The sequence below is a fragment of the Nymphalis io genome, chromosome 5 (assembly GCF_905147045.1).
Source record: "Nymphalis io chromosome 5, ilAglIoxx1.1, whole genome shotgun sequence".
NCBI lineage: Eukaryota > Metazoa > Arthropoda > Insecta > Lepidoptera > Nymphalidae > Nymphalis > Nymphalis io.
In genome coordinates, this window is record NC_065892.1 from 13,511,792 (window position 1) to 13,530,475 (window position 18,684).

The following is an 18,684-nucleotide window of genomic DNA, read 5'->3' on the forward strand; positions in this document are numbered from 1 at the left end:
TTTTCAGATGAACCTATTCCTCCAGGGAATTAAAAATGCGATTTAAGAAGGAAATTCTGCTAATATTTTTACCACCATTTTATTTTGTACTGCTTTGCAAATATATTCTAATTAATAAAATTATCAAGTACGCCGATATCGACGTCCCATGCTTGCTATCCAATTTTTACGCAATATTTCTAGCATTTATAACTTTCATATAAATATATCCGACACACTAAATTTAAAAGTATTTTTTTTATAATGTAAAATTCTCAAATTAATTAAAAAATAATGTAAACATTTCTCAATAAAAATATACTTTCTTGAAAGTAGGCTCTTAGTAAATTGGAGCATTGACGATGTCAACTGTGGGACTTATTTTTTTTATAGAATAGGTAGGCGGACGAGCATATGGGCCACCTGATGGTAAGTGGTCATTAACGCCCACAGACATTGGCATTGTAAGAAATGTTAACCATCGCTTTCATCGCCAATGCGCCACCAACCTAGGGAACTAAGATATTATGTCCCTTGTACCTGTAATTACACTGGCTCACTCACCCTTCAAACTGAAACACAACAATACCAAGTACTGCTGTTTTGCGGTAGAATATATGATGGGGGGATGGTATCCACCCAGACGAGCTTGCACAAAGCCTACTGCTAAAAATTCTTGTAGTGACAAAGTCAAAGAGATCCCCTGATTTACAGTAATTAATTATTTTATTTTATTTTACATAAATATATAACCAAACAAAACTAACCCCAAATAAAATTAAGCTACAACACAATAATATATAAATAACGTAACGAATATATTATCTATCTATTTGAAGTATAAAATGTTACTTTTGAAATAACTCACAAATATTTTAACCAAATACTACAAGATCTATGACTAATGCATAAAAAAAATCATTCAATCTTTATTACGTGGCGGTGCGACTGGCCGTCTGAATGCACGTGCGTCCAATGATTTACACCTGATGACACAAATTTGCCGAACTAACAAAATGCTTAAAGCTATTTCGACCTTAAATATGATATGCTATAAGGTTAAATATTGCGTGCAAATTTACTTATCTTTAGCCAAATCTTTTGTTTACTTCTGTATAAAAAATGTTTCTCACACTGTTCATTCATAGCGAAGTATGAATGGGCGCTACCTGCACTGAGTAACGTATTTAAGGGTGTCGGTAAAGGCTGCCTTTCCGCTTATATTTTTGTTTGTTTTTTTCTACTTGTAGTCCGGATGTGCACCAAATTGGCGTTGACCGTTAGGTTCTACGCTCATTAGAGTTCTGTAATTTTTTATATAATATACTATTATTTCTTTAATATTTTTATTTATTTCCTTTAATATCTATCTAGTCATATCAAATCTTGTTTGTTAACATTTTTTATAAAAAAAAAATTATATGTAAAAGTTATTACATGTATAAATATATATACATGACTATATAATAATAATAATAATAATATCCTGGGACATTTTTCACACACGGCCATCTGATCCAAAATTAAGCTTGTACAAAGCTTGTGCTATGGAATCCAGACAACTGATATACTACATATACTACTTTTCTTTTGTAAATACATACTTATATAGAAAATTACACCCAGACTCAGGACAAACAGACATGTTCATGCACACAAATGTCTGTCCTGGGTGGGAATCGAACCCACAACCTTCGGCGTGAAAAGGCAAGTATCTACCAACCACGCCAACCGGCTCGTCAAAAGTACTATATAAGATGATATAAGCATATATATCGTTATCGTAAGTTTAATTTATGAAACTTGAGTGATATTATTTTACAAATATAAAATAAACCATTAAATATGTATACGGAACCATTTTAAGTTCAATAGTTTTGAACTTAACAACGGATACTGTGGGATACTCTCGATATACCTGTGTATTTTAAGAAAGATTACTCGTAAACAAATTTTAGTTATAGAAATCTAAGCACATTTGTATTTTCCAAAACATGTATACTATTTGAATAATTGTTTTTACTTTCTAAACAATATAATTGTTTATTAACATTGGTCAAATAGCACTGGTGGGAAAAGTTTGTTTTATATGGATATCGATTGAATAGATTTATACAACTTACTTATATATTATATATAATTCAACATATAAGTTGGTTAGATTAGTCATTTTGTCGTTGGATTGAAATGCTGAATATGAAATATATTAAAGAATAAGTAAAACTATCTGTTTGTTACGCTTTCACGTCTAAAACACTGAAACGGTTTTGATGAAATTTAGTATGAAGCAAGCAAGGAAGGATAAATTCTATAGGCTACTTTTCATATCTAACCCCTAAGGCATGCCAAACAGCGGGCGAAAACTAGTACAAGATAAATTAAACATTATCAGTACTCAATAGTATTTTATACTATTGAGCAGTTGAATAGTTATTATTAAAGTTTATTTGTGGTTTGTAAAATAAACTTCAATTTTTTTTTTTTTTTTATAGTAAAGGAAGGCGGACGAGCATATGGGCCACCTGATGGTAAGTGGTCACCAACGCTCTTAGACATTGGCATTGTAAGAAATGTCAACCATCGCTTACATATCCAATGCGCCACCAACCTTGGGAACTAAGATTTTATGTCCCTTGTGCCTGTAATTACACTGGCTCACTCACCCTTCAAACCGGAACACAACAATATCAAGTATTGCTGTTTTGCGGTAGAATATCTGATGAGTGGGTGGTACCTACCCAGACGAGCTTGCACAAAGCCCTACCACCAGTAAAGCCCTACCACCAGTACAAAGCCCTACCACCAGTACAAAGCCCTACCACCAGTAATTGTTCTTAGGCAGCAAATATAAAAATATCTAGAGGAAGTTGATAGAAAATATTTTAGTCAATGACATATTCACTTTGTAGTGTCGAAAATTTAAGTTATTACTAATTTATTTAAGTTTTTTTTTTTCGGATTGTGTATTGCTGTTAGCCCTAGTGTCATCTACAGCGTCAACGGGCGGGATGGGCGAGTTGATCTCAAGCCGGATGTTCGGAGCCACATAAGGGGCTCAAGAGAAACGGACGTCCTAAACGTCCTGTGAGGCCGGACCTCGGCTTAGGACGCCGTTGAAGTCGGAGGGGATGTTTAATTTCATATCGCTCTCTTTTTAAAGGCAATTGCTCAGTTGATAAAACATGTCGATGTTATTAGAATATTAATATGCTGGCTCTAATCTGTGAATGTAAATAAACGTAAATTTATTTAATTATTCTCTGTACTCGATCGAGCTCAGTGGCGTGACATTGGAGAGGCCTATGTCTAGCAGTGGACGACAAAAGAGTGACGATGATGATTCTCTGTACTCATGTATTTATAGCAGTAAATAATAGTCTGTTAATGTCCCACTGCAGGGCTAAGCCCTCCTCTCCCTTTTGAGGAGGTTTTGGCGCATATTCTACCACGCTGCTCCATTGCGGGTTGGTAGGTATTTATAGCATATGTAAATATTTTAATTATGTAACTCGAAGATATAAAAAACTTAAACTTGGAAAATGCAAAATAATGAAAAAAAAACTTCTCTGTAGTAGGTAGGTAGCCTACATTTACATTGCGTATAGAAGTTCTATAAGATTAAGTTAAATTTAACTAGCTTCCGTTTCATGATGAAATGATGACCATTATTACTATTACGGCATTGGAATAAACACTATTGTTTAACTGTTAAATTTTAATTACACATAGAATATTTTTATTGGTGCAGCTACATTTTACCTTTATTTTTTTTACCTGCATTTGTTATTTCGAATTTATTTTAAGAACGAAATTGGTGGATTGATAAATAAGAAAAGCCGAGATGGCCTAGTGGTAAGAACGCGTGAATCTTAACCGATGATCGTGGGTTCAAAACCGGGCAAGCACCACTGAATTTTCATGTGCTTAATTTGTGTTTATAATTCATCTCGTGCTTAGCGGTGAAGGAAAACATCGTGAGGAAACCTGCATGTGTCTAATTTCATTGAAATTCTGCCACATGTGTATTCTACCAACCCGCATTGGAGCAGCGTGGTGGAATAAGCTCCAAACCTTCTCCTCAAAAGGGAGAAGAGGCCTTAGCCCAGCAGTGGGACATTAACAGGCTGTTACCAATACTTATATCATTTATGTGATCATGTTCAAATTAATATAAAAATAACTTTAAAAACTTAAAAGGCTACAACTCTACGCGCTACGTTCCGTAGACGCAGCTACGCGAGAAAGTTACACGAAAACCTTCGCTACGACGTCTGAGTCTTATGCCGTAACGATAAAAAATTTACTTTAATACAATTAAAACAAGAACTATCTTAAGTCATACAACAACATACTTAACGTGACATACAACTAAAATTTATATATTTTAATTATTTAATCATTTCCTGCTAATCTATGGTCACTTATATCATAACAATAAAAACTCGAATATAACATGAAACGCAATTCTATTAATTATGTCATATCTATTAAGTCTATTTAATAAAAAATACATTTATGGAAATAATTATTATATTTTAAAATTCAATTACAAAATCATAGCAACTGTGTGTAAAATTATTATCTTGGATGTTATTTTAAATCATCGTAGTACTTATAACTTTTCCAAGTTATTTTCGAAAGATTGAAACTCATCAATCTCACTTAAAATAGATAAGCTTCTAAATATTCCTTCTTAGAACTGCCAACCCGGATCTGGATAGCGCAGATTCATTGCTCATATATTAATTAAACCGCAGTTCGATACGTTATAATTTTTTTTTAATAATATACTTATAATGCATTTGTATTTATTAATATATTAATGTACAAAAATAAACTGCTATTTATAATTTTCTTACAAACAGGTTACAAGGAAATAATAGTATTTATTCAGTATAAACGATGTTCTAATTTAAAAACTTTCATTAAATATATATATATTTTTTCAACACTTTATGTAATATTTAATCAATAAATAATGTAAATATAAAATATATCGTAACACAAGCCCCGCTTCAATGGTATAAATATAGGTACGCCATAAATTAAACATAACTACGCGCGAATAAAAACATCTAGTACGATATCAACTATCGTTAAACGTCTCGTAACTCGTAACGGATAAAGGCCCCGCACCCGCAGAGCGCACCCCGATCAGGCGCTAACCCACCGCTAATTACAATCGAGAGCTCGCAAATTAATCATCTCACGAGATAAATCGGCGCGTGCCCGCTGCCCGCACACTGCACAGTACCGCGAGTCGCGACTATTTCGGTGTAGGCGGGGCGTGAATCAGCGGCGGGTCCAGTCGCGCCCCGGCTGCCGACGTGCGAGGGTCGCACGAGTGAGCGACGCGCGAGCGCTGCGATGGCGCGATGAAGACGTGCGGGCGCGCGGCGTTTTGCTGGGCCCTGCTGTGCCTCGCTGGCAGCCTGGCGGCGCCGCGCCGCCTCTACTGCGAGCGGGCGGACGTCGCCTGGCGCGCCTACCGAGCCCCCGCCGCCTTCGAGGTGCGCGTGCAGTCGCTGGCCAGGGACGCCGCAACCGTGCAGGTGCGCCGTGTCTTCCACCGCCAGGGCCGCTGGCCCCGCGAGGATGCTATTATTCGCCTCAAGCTGCCGCAGGAGGCCCTCGAGTGTGCGGGACGTTTCGAAGTGCCCCTACAGAATCGTAAGAACTATATCGTGTTCGCGGAGAGGAGAGGCCACGCCGCCGTGGCGTTAGGGCCCCCTCTCAGAAGGACTGGCAAATTGATTAGGAGGATCCGCGCGGTCTACAAGGCTGGTTACAGTGAGTGCTTTGTGTTTTCTAAGTGCATGGAAGTTGAACTCTTCGAATGCGAACACGTGAAGGTATCGTTTGTCACTGGGTTCCTCGAGGTTCGATTGTACATCAACTTCTATGCTGCTGCATGATTAGTTTAAATACCTCATTAACATAAAATATTTATAAGTTATGTATCTGTGTATACTTTAATTTAGACAATTATTCGGTTTCGCGATCATAGACATTGATAACGAAATTATATTTATTTATTATAAAATAGAAAAACTCTGCACGATAAACATTATATTAATGTTTAAACTAAGATTTGTAACTAAAGAACGCCGCACAATGCGTAACATATCATTATGGTTAAAGACACCAATAATTTTAACTGCTAACAAATATTCTATGGCAGGTGTATCGTACGAACAAGTAGCCATTAGGAATCCATTTTAGGTGCAGTGTAAATAGTCGAGCGTGGCCACTGTAGCAAAACATAGCCACTAAATGTGTGCATTTTGCTCGATATCATTTATGCACCCTTCATAAGCGGTCAGAAGCATAAGGAAACATATAATTCCTTTCAAATGAGATCGTAACGTTACTATGCGTCTTTCGTTAAATCATTCAGAATACAATAACTTTAACTATAACGCTATTTACACGATACATATTATATAATAATGTCATAGAAGGTATTGTTTATATATGCCAAGCTTCTGTTATTCATAGAATAATAAATTGGCTAATGTTTTGGGCAAAGCAGATTAAAGACCACGCAAGGTCAAGAGCTTTGAACCCGTGAAAATAATTATATTTCGCGAAACATTCATGACTATTAAGAAATAAACTGTAATTGTAATTTTGCAAAGCAAAAACAAATATACCGTAAGGTCGCAAATATCAAAGAAATTCATTGAGAAGAGATATTAAGAATAAATTATGAAAATTACTCGTACCAAAATTGTAATACGTAAGCAAAAAATTAACTGTTGAGTTATTAACGTGTTTATAATTGTCGGCCTTAAATTTTATTTATAAACACCGAGTTTTCGAGTACAAATCATCTTATAATAATTTAACGTAGGTTTAACTATATGTAATTCCGTAACAGCCTGGGAATGTCCCAGTGCTGGGCTAAAGGCCTCCTCTCCTCTTTTTGAGGAGAAGAGTTGGAGCTTATTCCACCACGCTGCTCCAATGCGGGTTGGTAGAATACACATGTGGCAGAATTTCAGTGAAATTAGACACATGCAGGTTTCCTCACGATGTTTTCCTTCACCGTAAAGCACGAGATGAATTATAATCACAAATTAAGCACATGAAAATTCAGTGGTGCTTGCCCGGGTTCAAACCCACGATCATCGGTTAAGATTCACGCGTTCTTAACACTGCGCCATCTCGGCTTATATATGTAATTCATGTGGTTTTAACTATATTTAAAAAGTAAATACGTTACTTCAAAAAATAAAATTTCTTAAAAAGACGATTTGATCATGACATATTACCAGATGTAGAAAATTAAGGCGATCCGGAAATATCGGAACAAGTGTAAAAAAAACCGAGCGCAGGGTTCACGTAAGAGACGTTACGCTACATTTGACAGACAGGCACCGACAGGTATGAACTGGAGCGTGTCATGACGTCACCAACTACGGATCCGATCCTATCAAAACGCCTCCGCAATCCGCGAAACCAATGTGATAGATGGGTTTGATCAAATCAAGCAAATATTTTTTTCCTAATAGTTAACTATCATCATTACCAAAATATTCGTATTTGAAACTCTAAAATGAAGCAGAATTAAAATTAAAGTAACTACCATATATACTTACATGATTTTAATGTACATGATCCAGGGTCATCGCAGTTCGTTATTTTTCTGACCTGTAAATTTCTCTAAAGCTTAATTACTCATAAGCGAACTGTTTTCGGTAGGAGAGTGGCGCTTGCCGCGATGTTTACGTTCAGCGTTCGGTTGTTCAAAATGTTTATCTATCTGGATGTTATCCGTCGTTTTTCCTTTGTTAATGTTCTTTCTCTCATTATTGCCTTCTAAATCTTTCTCAGTATCTACAGGCCGGTTACACAGTTTATCAAAATTTTACGCATCGAGTACTCATCAAAGATACCTTTCGATTTCATCTTTGTTTGTATTTTTTTCGGCTTCACTATAAACATTATCGGATGTGTTTACGATGTTTGAATTCTTAGCATTGTTGTCTATCGAATAATATAATAGTTCGTCAAGTCGTCTAGTGGCATTTAATACGCGAGTCAATAAACTTTGGTATTACTAATTTGCGGATTAGTCATCACTGACTTGATAATAGGCAATAGAAAAAACATTACTGATTTGAATTTTAATCATCTCTACGTCACTTTTCAACTTATTCAATTATTATTTGGTCTATTTTTTTATTTTAAGCTAAAAATAAAAATAAGGACGTTCACTTTTAAAATCAAGTCACAAATCCAATTTTCTTTTTGACCTGTGTTTAAATTTTCGTACAAGATTCGCGCATTCACAGCTTGTTCGTCTACCCTTTCACTTAGAAATTACTACAATAATTGATTCAAGCGAACTATTATTTACACATTATTTCAACTAGGAATAACATTATCATTTTGATTTGCTAGTGGTTCTATCTCTAATAATTGCGACAATACAAACATCTCCATGGGTGCGGTCGACCTTCATTCGAGAAGTCACACGGCGTCTTATTAAAAGCTTTTATTTCATAATGGCGGCGTTACGGGTTGCCGGCTCACCATTATACTCGACGCGCTCTGTCGACTTTACTGTCCTATTAGAAATATTAACGTACGTTGTTATAATATTTTATATAGCATCAACTTACACAATTATTTCTTTAGTCTTTGATAATGAAAGTTGCGTTATTTTCATTAATTACATATTACAAAATTGTAAGTTTTAGTATGCTTATAACTATCTTATACTGTAGCTATCACGTTGAGTTGATTTAGAATCTTCTGTTTTGGGTCTATTTGAAGTATATATACCAATCGATTCCAATCCTTCAATTTTTAATGTAATGTAGGTTTTATTTATCGTCTAACCTATGTCCATTTCATTCGACATCGATGGTTGGCGTTGAACAATGGCTGGAGTGGAGTATCGGATCGTCCTTGTGATTAACGCGTGCATCCGCACGACATAACAGTCTCGATTCATTGCTTCTGGTTAATTATGTGTTTTGTACGAGTGCTTGAAATCGAATCGGAGGGAAAATTAGATGAAGTTTTAGTTTAGTTTAAAATAGAATAAACTTTTTTTTATTTCACCATCTAATTGACATTTCATATTGATGATGACTTTAGAAAGAATTTTAAATAAAGTTTATTCTTCTGAGAAAGTATCTTGGGTTTGGGTAAGGTTTAATTACTACGTTTTTACTTTTATATTATTTCGAAATGCAAACTATGCAATATCAAAATATAAATTTAACCAATTAATATAGATGAATGGTCATTTAAAAAAAATCTTCGGTTAATATGAGAATCAGAAATAGTCCAACCAGAACGGCTGAATGATTTCAAACAAACGAGTTGAATATCGAACACAGTTGGATTCTGCTTTACAGTTTGAAAAACTCATTTTTCTTAATAGACTTTAAATATCGTCGTAAGTGAATTATGAAACTAAATAACAGTAGTACATGCATTATATATTTGACAAAAATTGAATAATTATTTGAAAAAATCCAAGCGTTTCAATAAACAACATTAGATTTATAATTAAAGTTAAACATTTCACAACTGGATGTTGAAATTATATAACAGCGATGAAATTTAGTTAAAATAGTTTTTTGTATGGGTCATTAATTTATGAATTCTCATATATTCGCCGCGTGGAATTCTCGGCCGACACTAACGTCGGATTGGTATTTTTGTGTTACGATTAAAGCTCCGCTACATGCTTGAGTATCACGTCGAGCTTATACAAACCCGTTTGCACGTATAAGCGCGTGCGTGTAAACGGTTAAACGTTAACTCGCATAAATCCAAATTGCGGCCTATTTAATTATTATAATATGCGAGATAAGCATTTCGCTTAAATTTATAGTAAATAGACTACGCGAACATACGCAAAAATCATTGCTTGCAGATAAATTAACAAGTGCGCTTCTAATATTATATTTTCTGAAATTTTCATCCGCACTTCTTGCAAAATCAATCTTAAATAACAATTATATAATAAAAATAAAATTATTATTTAAATATTTCACATAATTACATGGTACTAAATGTCATTTATAACAATTAAATATATATTATGTAAGGAATTATTAACTTGGGACTTCCTTGACTTGTACTACTAGTGGAATTTCAGAAAATTATATTTAATTTTTAGTATATGATCAGATAAATTATGTCAAAGCATAAGTAGCATAGCCATTGTTAAAGTTGTTTTTTGTTTCAAACAAATTATTTACCATTATTATTACGCAGACAGGTTTTACATAATCAAGGTTACAGTGGATTTTATGTATTATGGTCTAGTAGCTCTAAGGACAGGAAATAATATACTATTTAATTGTAGTATATAACTATCTGCTACATAATTTATGCGACCACGCCAGACACAGACAAGCAGCCTGAGTACAAGACATGTGCAAACAAAAGGTCACTCTTTAGTCGGCAATCAAAGTGGGATGAGGCGCAAGATCAACGGTTTAACAACCTTCCGAGACACGGGAATTCAACACTACCAAATTTCTCCATCCTAGCTATTAATAGTAAAACTTTTTAATTACAATACTTTTTAATAGTGCGATCCGGGTTTTGAATTGGTTATATATGTACATACTGATACAGTATATTGATACTAGCTGTAGATCTATGACTATAAAAAATCATCCGTTGTTTTCCATTCATTAAAAGAACGACCATTCATTTAAAGAACGACCTCATTACAGTATTTATATTTTATTATAACATCCGTCGAAAATTAGTAATGAGATTTATTACAATATAAATAATAAAATAACCTATATTGTATGTATAAAATTAACAAAAGTATTTTTATATTACCTGTATTTATCTAATTCAATTCTGTTACGTCATGAAATTAAATAAACACTTCTATTTTATATATTAGTATTGATATTAAGATTGTCCATATTACATGCATGTAAAAAATGTTGCCTGTTAATGTTCCACTGCTGGGCTCTTGTCCGTTTGAGGAAAAACCTAGGAACTTATTCCATCTCGCTGCTCTAACGCGTGGTGGATACACATGTGTCAGATTTTCATCCAACACACGCAGGTTTCATGAATTTAAAACACAAATTAAGCACATTATAATTCAGCGGTGCTTACTCGGATTTGAACCCACAATCTTCGGTTAAGATTTTGTAGCTACTAGGACATCTCGGCACAGCTAGTAATCATAATAAGTATATTTTCTTTTTATTTACTTTTGAAAAGTAAACAAGCCACTGTCGACGTGCGCCAACCTGAAAATATAAAATGTAAAGTGTCTTGTGCCTGTACACTGGCTAACTAAGCCTTCAATTTGGAAGACAGCATTATAAAGTATTGATGTGATGCGATGGATCAGTCGATAAGTGTATTTTAGTACTATTAACAGACAGGACAAATATATTGTACGGGTTGGGACCAAAAAGGTTTTCCATGACAAAAAATACGAAAATAAACTATTCCACCCAGACAAGATGGGTTGAATTTTCTTATTAGTCGACTAGCAATTTCCTACGTCTAGCCCGGTGCTATGAATAAACATTTGAGTCACGTCAAGTAAATAATGTTCCGGTAAAATGCAATTCTTTAAATTAAGATCTCGTTGCCGTGCCAACCGTCGGAGACGTTGGGATAAAGGCATTCTACATAGGATTGATTTATTACATTACACGAACGTTAAATACTAAATTTTATAAGCAACATTATAAATGGCACTATCTTATAAATAAATATTTTAATTAGATTTTTCCTATAGAATATTTATATAACAAATTTATTATTCGACTACCAGACATCAATATAATAGTGAGCAAGTGTAAAGGCACCAGGGATATAACATTTTACATATCAAGGTTGTCGACGCATTGACGATGCTAGGAGTGTTTTTTATTTAGTTTAATATTATTTAATCTCCAAAGACTAAGCGCCCTGTTGCCCTTGATTAACTTAATTGCTATTTTTTTTATTGCTCACAACTATTTCGTAGTATAAGGAGTGGTGTGTTATCCAGTGTACATGGGCGTAAGGGACCACTTACCATATTTCCTTTTGCTAATCTTTTTAAAATATTAAAAAATATACATATAAACAAACAGCGTGATGAGAGTATCTCTTTTGCAAAACATTCTTCGGATGTGTATATTTGTTACAGAAATACATAAACATACAAATACAACGTCAGTTTTTTAAATAATTTTATTATTATTATTTCTCGAATATATAAATAAGAACTTGAATATATAAATCAAAATTAAAAATAAGCGAATGGAGTTGTGGCAAGTGCAAATTATGCTGAAATCCTTAAATGTCAAAAATCGTGATATTTGTAAAGTTTACTTAACTTTCATCTTTAATTACATAACAATGTAACTTTTTAATAAAGGGTACATATAGTTAATAACGAATATATACATTTTCATCAGCTTGTTTGCCTCATAGAGGTGAGTCATTGAGTTTTCTTGTACTAAACCTTTAGTTATAAGGAAAATTATGACCGGGACCTTTGCTCAAAAATGATATTTTTTTTTTACTTATATGTGCCGGATATTATTCTGCCATATATATATCTACTAACCTGGAGAATCTGGGAATGTTACTGTACTTCTTTTTATAATGCTAACTAATATTATAAATCGAAAAGTGAATGCAAAAGTGAGTTTATTTGTATGTTTGTTAAGCTTTCACGTCGTAATTAATCAAACGTTCATCGCGAACTTCTGCATATACGTTGACAGAGGTACATAAAAGTGTATCTAAAACCAGTGACCCCTTTCCCTTACATACGCAAGCGAAGCCGCGGGCGTCACTATATATATATTACTAATGATGGAGTAGCTATTTGTGTTCAAAATGATGTCATATTTTATTCAAGTAGACTCTTATAAGCACTTCCGAATCGTCATTTATCAAGTTAAATTTAAAGCTACTACGGATTCGGATTGTATTGTATTCTAGATAGAAACCATCAACCAAGAATTTAGTTTTGTGTGAGTCGAAAATTGAAAATAAACATTTTCAATTTCGTAGACTTTAAGTTAGTAGTAATTTTTATTAGGTTTTATTATACAAATAAATGTTCTCGTAGATTTTTACATAAATGATTTCTTCATTTAAAAATGAATGTGTGAATTATATATTTTTTGTTATAAGAAAATATTACAGAAAAATGCTTTGAACTAATAAGTGCGTAGTAAAAGTTTCATGGCTAATTAGCCATTTCCTCTTCACAAGATTTTAGTATTAATGCATGGTCTTATTGGAAACAGAACTAAGTAGAACTAATTTAATGTGTATACATTTACAAGAGATAATTACTTATAGGATATAATTCCATTATTATTTAAAAAAAATCAGACTACTGACTTCAGAAGTCAGCAGTCTGCATAGGAACATTATAAGAATCGGTAATATAGCGAATTTCAGATTGCTATTACATTTAATGGTGACAGGGTATCGTGCAAGCTCGTCTGATGATGAAGCCACCTTGACAGATTTTGATCACGGGACGAAAAATTTATAGATGACTAGCCATTTCAGCAGGACATATTATAGTGCATTAAATGTGTCTGCAAACACAAGTGCACTCTCTTTTCCGATGAGCTCAAGTCGATTAAATGGGAGAAAATGTATTCCATCTAATATTATAATAATACTGTGCTTCAGTTTGAACGGTGAGTGAGTTAATATAATTATAAGCATGAAGGACTTAGTATTTTAATTCCCAAAACATTGAAAGTATTAGTGTTATATATAACGTACGGGTCACAGTAAATGACCGTCAGGGTGGCTGACGTATTTACTGGTCTACCGTAAAATTAAAATCATGATTTTGACTCTACCATTCCTTTTTATCGTGTCAGATGTTAAGAAAAATGTTTTCTACCTACTTAAAATGACAGCGCGAAGAATATTATCACGATACCGTTGTCAACACATTTACAAATTTTTTTATTTATTAAGTACTGAAAGCAAAAAAAAAAAAAACTTTTTCCAAAATCTCGTATGAAAGTATGTCGAAATCGAAGTCGAGAAGTTCTTTCAAACCCCGGTACTATAATTAAGAAAACGTGATAAATATCAATAAATTGATAATAATCGCGATATATGTACAATCACCAGCCGTTATCCTGCGGTAGGTAGACTGACATTAGCGGCCACCCATACGTAATGAGGCTGTAAGGGCCTTTCACACGGTAAGGCTTGCAAGGCGAACGATGTCGACTATTTACTTATCGATGTTAGTTTTCATACAATTTTCCTTGTACATTTTATGTTATAAGCTTCAGATATTTTTTGTTAATATTAATTAAACTACAATTTTTATTTTATTTGCAGTAGTTAGAAAATAACCAACTGTTATTGTTGTGATTTTGTACATCCACAAGTTTATACAATTTGACATTTCCAACGAAATATAAGCTCAGCACATATCTTATGAGTGGGTGGTACCTAACCAAATGGCAAGCCCGTAAACACAAAGCCTTACCACCAAGTATTTTTACAAATCAATAGTTATCATTTTCAATGCAAGTATAAATAAGACGTGTGTTATGAAAAACTAGCGTGCAAGATTTATTAAATAAATAAATAATATGTCTAAATATTAACATTATTATTATAACATTTATTTATTCTCTAACTAATGTTTATTTAGTTATTTATATTAGCCAATCAAACACAGTTTGCGCGCCATCTATTATGGATTGATTTAAACATCAACCTTCACGCGAGTGGCAGCAATTATAGTCGGATTTTTCAAGACAATTACATAAATATTTATTAGACGCATGGAATACAAACGAAAAAAGCATTTTTTTTTTGTGTATAATATAATATCATTAAATTGATTAAAGTATAATTTATTCGACTCGCTGCAAACACACCCTTATATAAAAAACATCGCTTAGCCTAATTAAAAAGAAACAGTAATCAGGTCAATCAGTCATGTCATCATTTAAGCATAAGTTAGTTCTCAATACACAATATCGTTAAGGAATATTCTTTATCACTCTAATTCCCGTTTATAAATTTAATGAACGCAAATGATAACCCACGGACGCCATATTGTGTAACTTGTGACCGACAATGGCGATTTCGGTAAAATTTACCACTTGCAAATGTCGAGGGCACAATTATAAGTGATAGGCGACAGCGTGAACCATTTTTGAGCTTATAGGTAATAATTTAATAATTAAACACTTCGCTTATACTTATGAAACATATATAAAAAAAAAACAAAAAAAAATTTCAATTGTGTTTTCTGTATTGTAATAATTTAAACAAAACAAGTAAAAAATAATTCTTTGTATATTAAGACGTTACGAAATTACGAAAATTTATTCTTTTTTCGACGATGTCGATGATGAGTGACTGACTCGTGGATCTGGTAACTGTCTTATAAAGGCTGCAGATCAAAAGACCTGAGGTTTTATTCTCAGTAGCGGCCCAATGGCGGCGAATATCAAACTTTGCGAAAAAAAAACTAAAGCTGTTAATCCTCGGGAACTCTCTCCAGTCCTGTCTGGTTGCTAATAGATAAGGTCAAGAGTCAACCGCTCCGCTTATCACCGTGCCCTTTTAAATTACGCCAAGCGTAAAAAAACCCAATTCATATGACATTTAGAATTAATTGGTAGGTGCGGTCGAATAAGTGAAAATGTCTACCGAATATAATGTTAAAAGAAAGTACCGCAAAACGTCGGGATCACTTCCAATTTGATTAAAGGTCGATATTAACTTCGCTTCGATATGTCACTGATAAATTTAAGAGATACGAAAAATGTTTTATGAACATGTAAAACATTAAAAGTGACCGAAGCACGAACCGATATTTAATTTTACTGCATTTTAATTTTTAACTTAAAGAAAAACTATTCACTCTGTATAAATTATAGCAAAAGTATAATTTTTGTATGAAAGATTTTTATGAAGTTTTTTAGCATATTTTAATGTGTAATATTATTCATATTTTAAATCATTTTGAATGTAGGCGGTTTAGTGTGATATGATATAAAATATGAAATTATTTGCTTTTTCTAATTCAGAAGCCTTTGCGTGCGCGCGCGCTATAACTCAGCTTCACTGAACTTAATCGAATGAATGATATATATATAGGATACAACCACCTTAGGACCATTTGTACTTCCGAAATAACAATAAACTTATGCAATTAATTGTAAATAAGGATTATATTTAGTTAATTTGAGTTTAATGGCGATTGTTTCTTGTAGTATCTACATTTCTAACTAAATCTATTTAATCTTCGAAAATGACCTCTCTTTTATGAAATAGGTAGACGGCATATAGGCCACTGTTGGTAAGTGGTCACCACTGCCCATAGACATTGGCGCTGTTAGAAATATTAACCGTTCCTTACATCGCCTATGAGCCACTTACCTTAAGAACTAACCTACACAGGCTCGCACAAAGGACTACCACCAATTAAGACCTACTTAAATAAAGTATATTTTATATTTATTTTATCTGACATATGTATATAACTTCTTTGTAAAAGATAATCTTAACCGTAGATTGCTGGTTCAAACCCGGCCAAACACTGAATTTTGATTTGCATAATTTATCTCGTGCTCGGGCAAGTAAATGAAAATATCGCGAGGAAATTGGAGAAAAGTAATGATGTAAGTAAAACCTGCTCAAAAAAGTTCCCCCCCTCCTTCCTTGTTTAAGTATAGTAGCGGAACATGACATATCTTAAGAACCTGTCGAATAAAACGTACTCCTCAAAAATAATCACATATAGAAATTAAGCGTTAAATATTACGGATAGTGAATCTGTTACGCTTTTGATGATATATACAATTTCAAATCAAATTAAATACACAATACATATGTATAAATGTACATATAACAGCCATGGCACGTAGCACATAGATCGACACCGCCAGATCGGGCTGAATGGCGCCATCACCATAACAGGACTCGATGTTTTTCTATTGATTCGAAAATTAATGTCATTACGTCTGTATGTATGGCGCTATCATAGATCATCCAGTCTTTGAACAGTGCGATTACGATAATTAAATATTTAACCCGTCTTGTGTTCCGCGCTGAGGACAAGGATGCTTCATAAACAAGTTTAGAGCGATACTTGAACTCAACTTATAACATTTGATGCCATAATTCCAATCAAGTGTCCTGTTTTTGTTAAAATAAAACATTCGTATATTTAATGACATATTGATATGAATATCTAAAATTAAATCATGCCAGATACTTAGTAACCTTTAGAAATGTTGATGTTATGTTAGGGCGTATACAAAGTACTTGAATAACTTAGATGTTAAAAGACTAACGATCAATGTATTCTAACTGGTATCATCTCCAAACACTTAATATTTACGAATTAAAACTCATTATTACATACATTCATTTTGAATCCAAATTCAACACACATTCCTTGTGAATCCTCCTGACGTACTTCCCTTGAAAAAATATGATTTTTCATATGAATTATATGAAAATCTATGAAAGATATGAATGTCTTCTTAACGTACAGGAATTTCGAATTAATTTTATATGAACTATTGCAAAAACGTAATATCAACTGCAAAGAAACCACTTAACCAGTCAATTCCCCAAAGTTGGAATCGCCATCTTCTCCTTACAAACGCGTCCTAACTTTATAATTATAACATTGGTTACGTAACGCCAGTGGCCCAAACTGAAATATTATTTTCAGAGTTCAGAGACCGGTGTTGCTGCCAAACGTTTATCGACCTTGTAATTCACCTGTTAGAGTTTATTTTGCGGTGCCTATTGTCGTGACGATTGTGACGTTTCGCTGCGAGGGCACCATGTGTCGCATATCACTCGACACGACGGTTCCTTTTGGACAATATTAAAGAAAAAAGTTTAGTAGCACGCCTCGTATTCAGACGGTTTTAATACGTAATATAAAATACGTCGACGATCCACCTCTTTAATTCATTTGAAAAACTGAACGGCTTTTACGAAGAATTGAATATAAATATGTCAGAACTCAGAAAGAATCGGTGACTTCCTTGCTTTTTATTATGTTTACTATTTTAAGCGAATATATCTATTGAATATTTTATAAGAAAATAAGCTTAATAAAAGATAATTTAAAATTTAAGTAACGTTATGTCAATTTAAGAGATACTGTTGACAAATTCAAGCTGATATATATATATATATATATATATATATATAACGTGATAAGTTTTTAAAAGTTAACCTATTTTTTTATTTATCGGAGCTTTTCGAAGCTCTTAGAATAAATTGAATTATAAATATGTTTTTAATTTATCGGTATAAAATAAATTTTCCACTAATGCTGTCAATAAAATGTTCTACGAGTTACTAGATTTATTATTAAAAAAAACATTTTTAATTAAATTAAATATATAATTATTTTATATTATTAAAAATATTTTTTTTTTAAATATTTATGTTTCTTCAAGCAAAACAAATTTGTCAATGAACATTGACAGATTTAAGTTAAGTCTCATCTTAAGTGGAATGCTTGAACTTTCAAGATTAATTCACCACACCACTACAATGCGGGTTGGTTATTACAATAAAATCAAACATAAAAAAACGAAATCACAATTGTTCTAAAAATATATCCAAAAATGCTTGATTGTTTTTAATTTAATGGTAATAATTTGGACTCATAGAATACATACTTCGAAAATTAAAATACTTTTCGAGGGACAGTCGAAATCGTTATGGTAA

The 18,684-nt window shown here is 33.1% G+C and overlaps 1 protein-coding gene across 2 annotated transcripts in view; it reads left to right on the forward strand.

Moving 5' to 3' along the window:
* The first annotated feature begins 5,301 nt into the window (after positions 1–5,301).
* The window catches only part of LOC126768690 (protein vein), a 69,279-nt gene continuing 55,896 nt past the window's right edge, over positions 5,302–18,684 (forward strand). For both annotated transcript variants that reach the window (XM_050486950.1, XM_050486948.1), the window contains exon 1: positions 5,302–5,769. In XM_050486950.1, the coding sequence (XP_050342907.1) occupies positions 5,355–5,769 (415 nt within the window). In that variant the 5' untranslated portion in view covers positions 5,302–5,354. The remainder of the gene's footprint in view (positions 5,770–18,684) is intronic.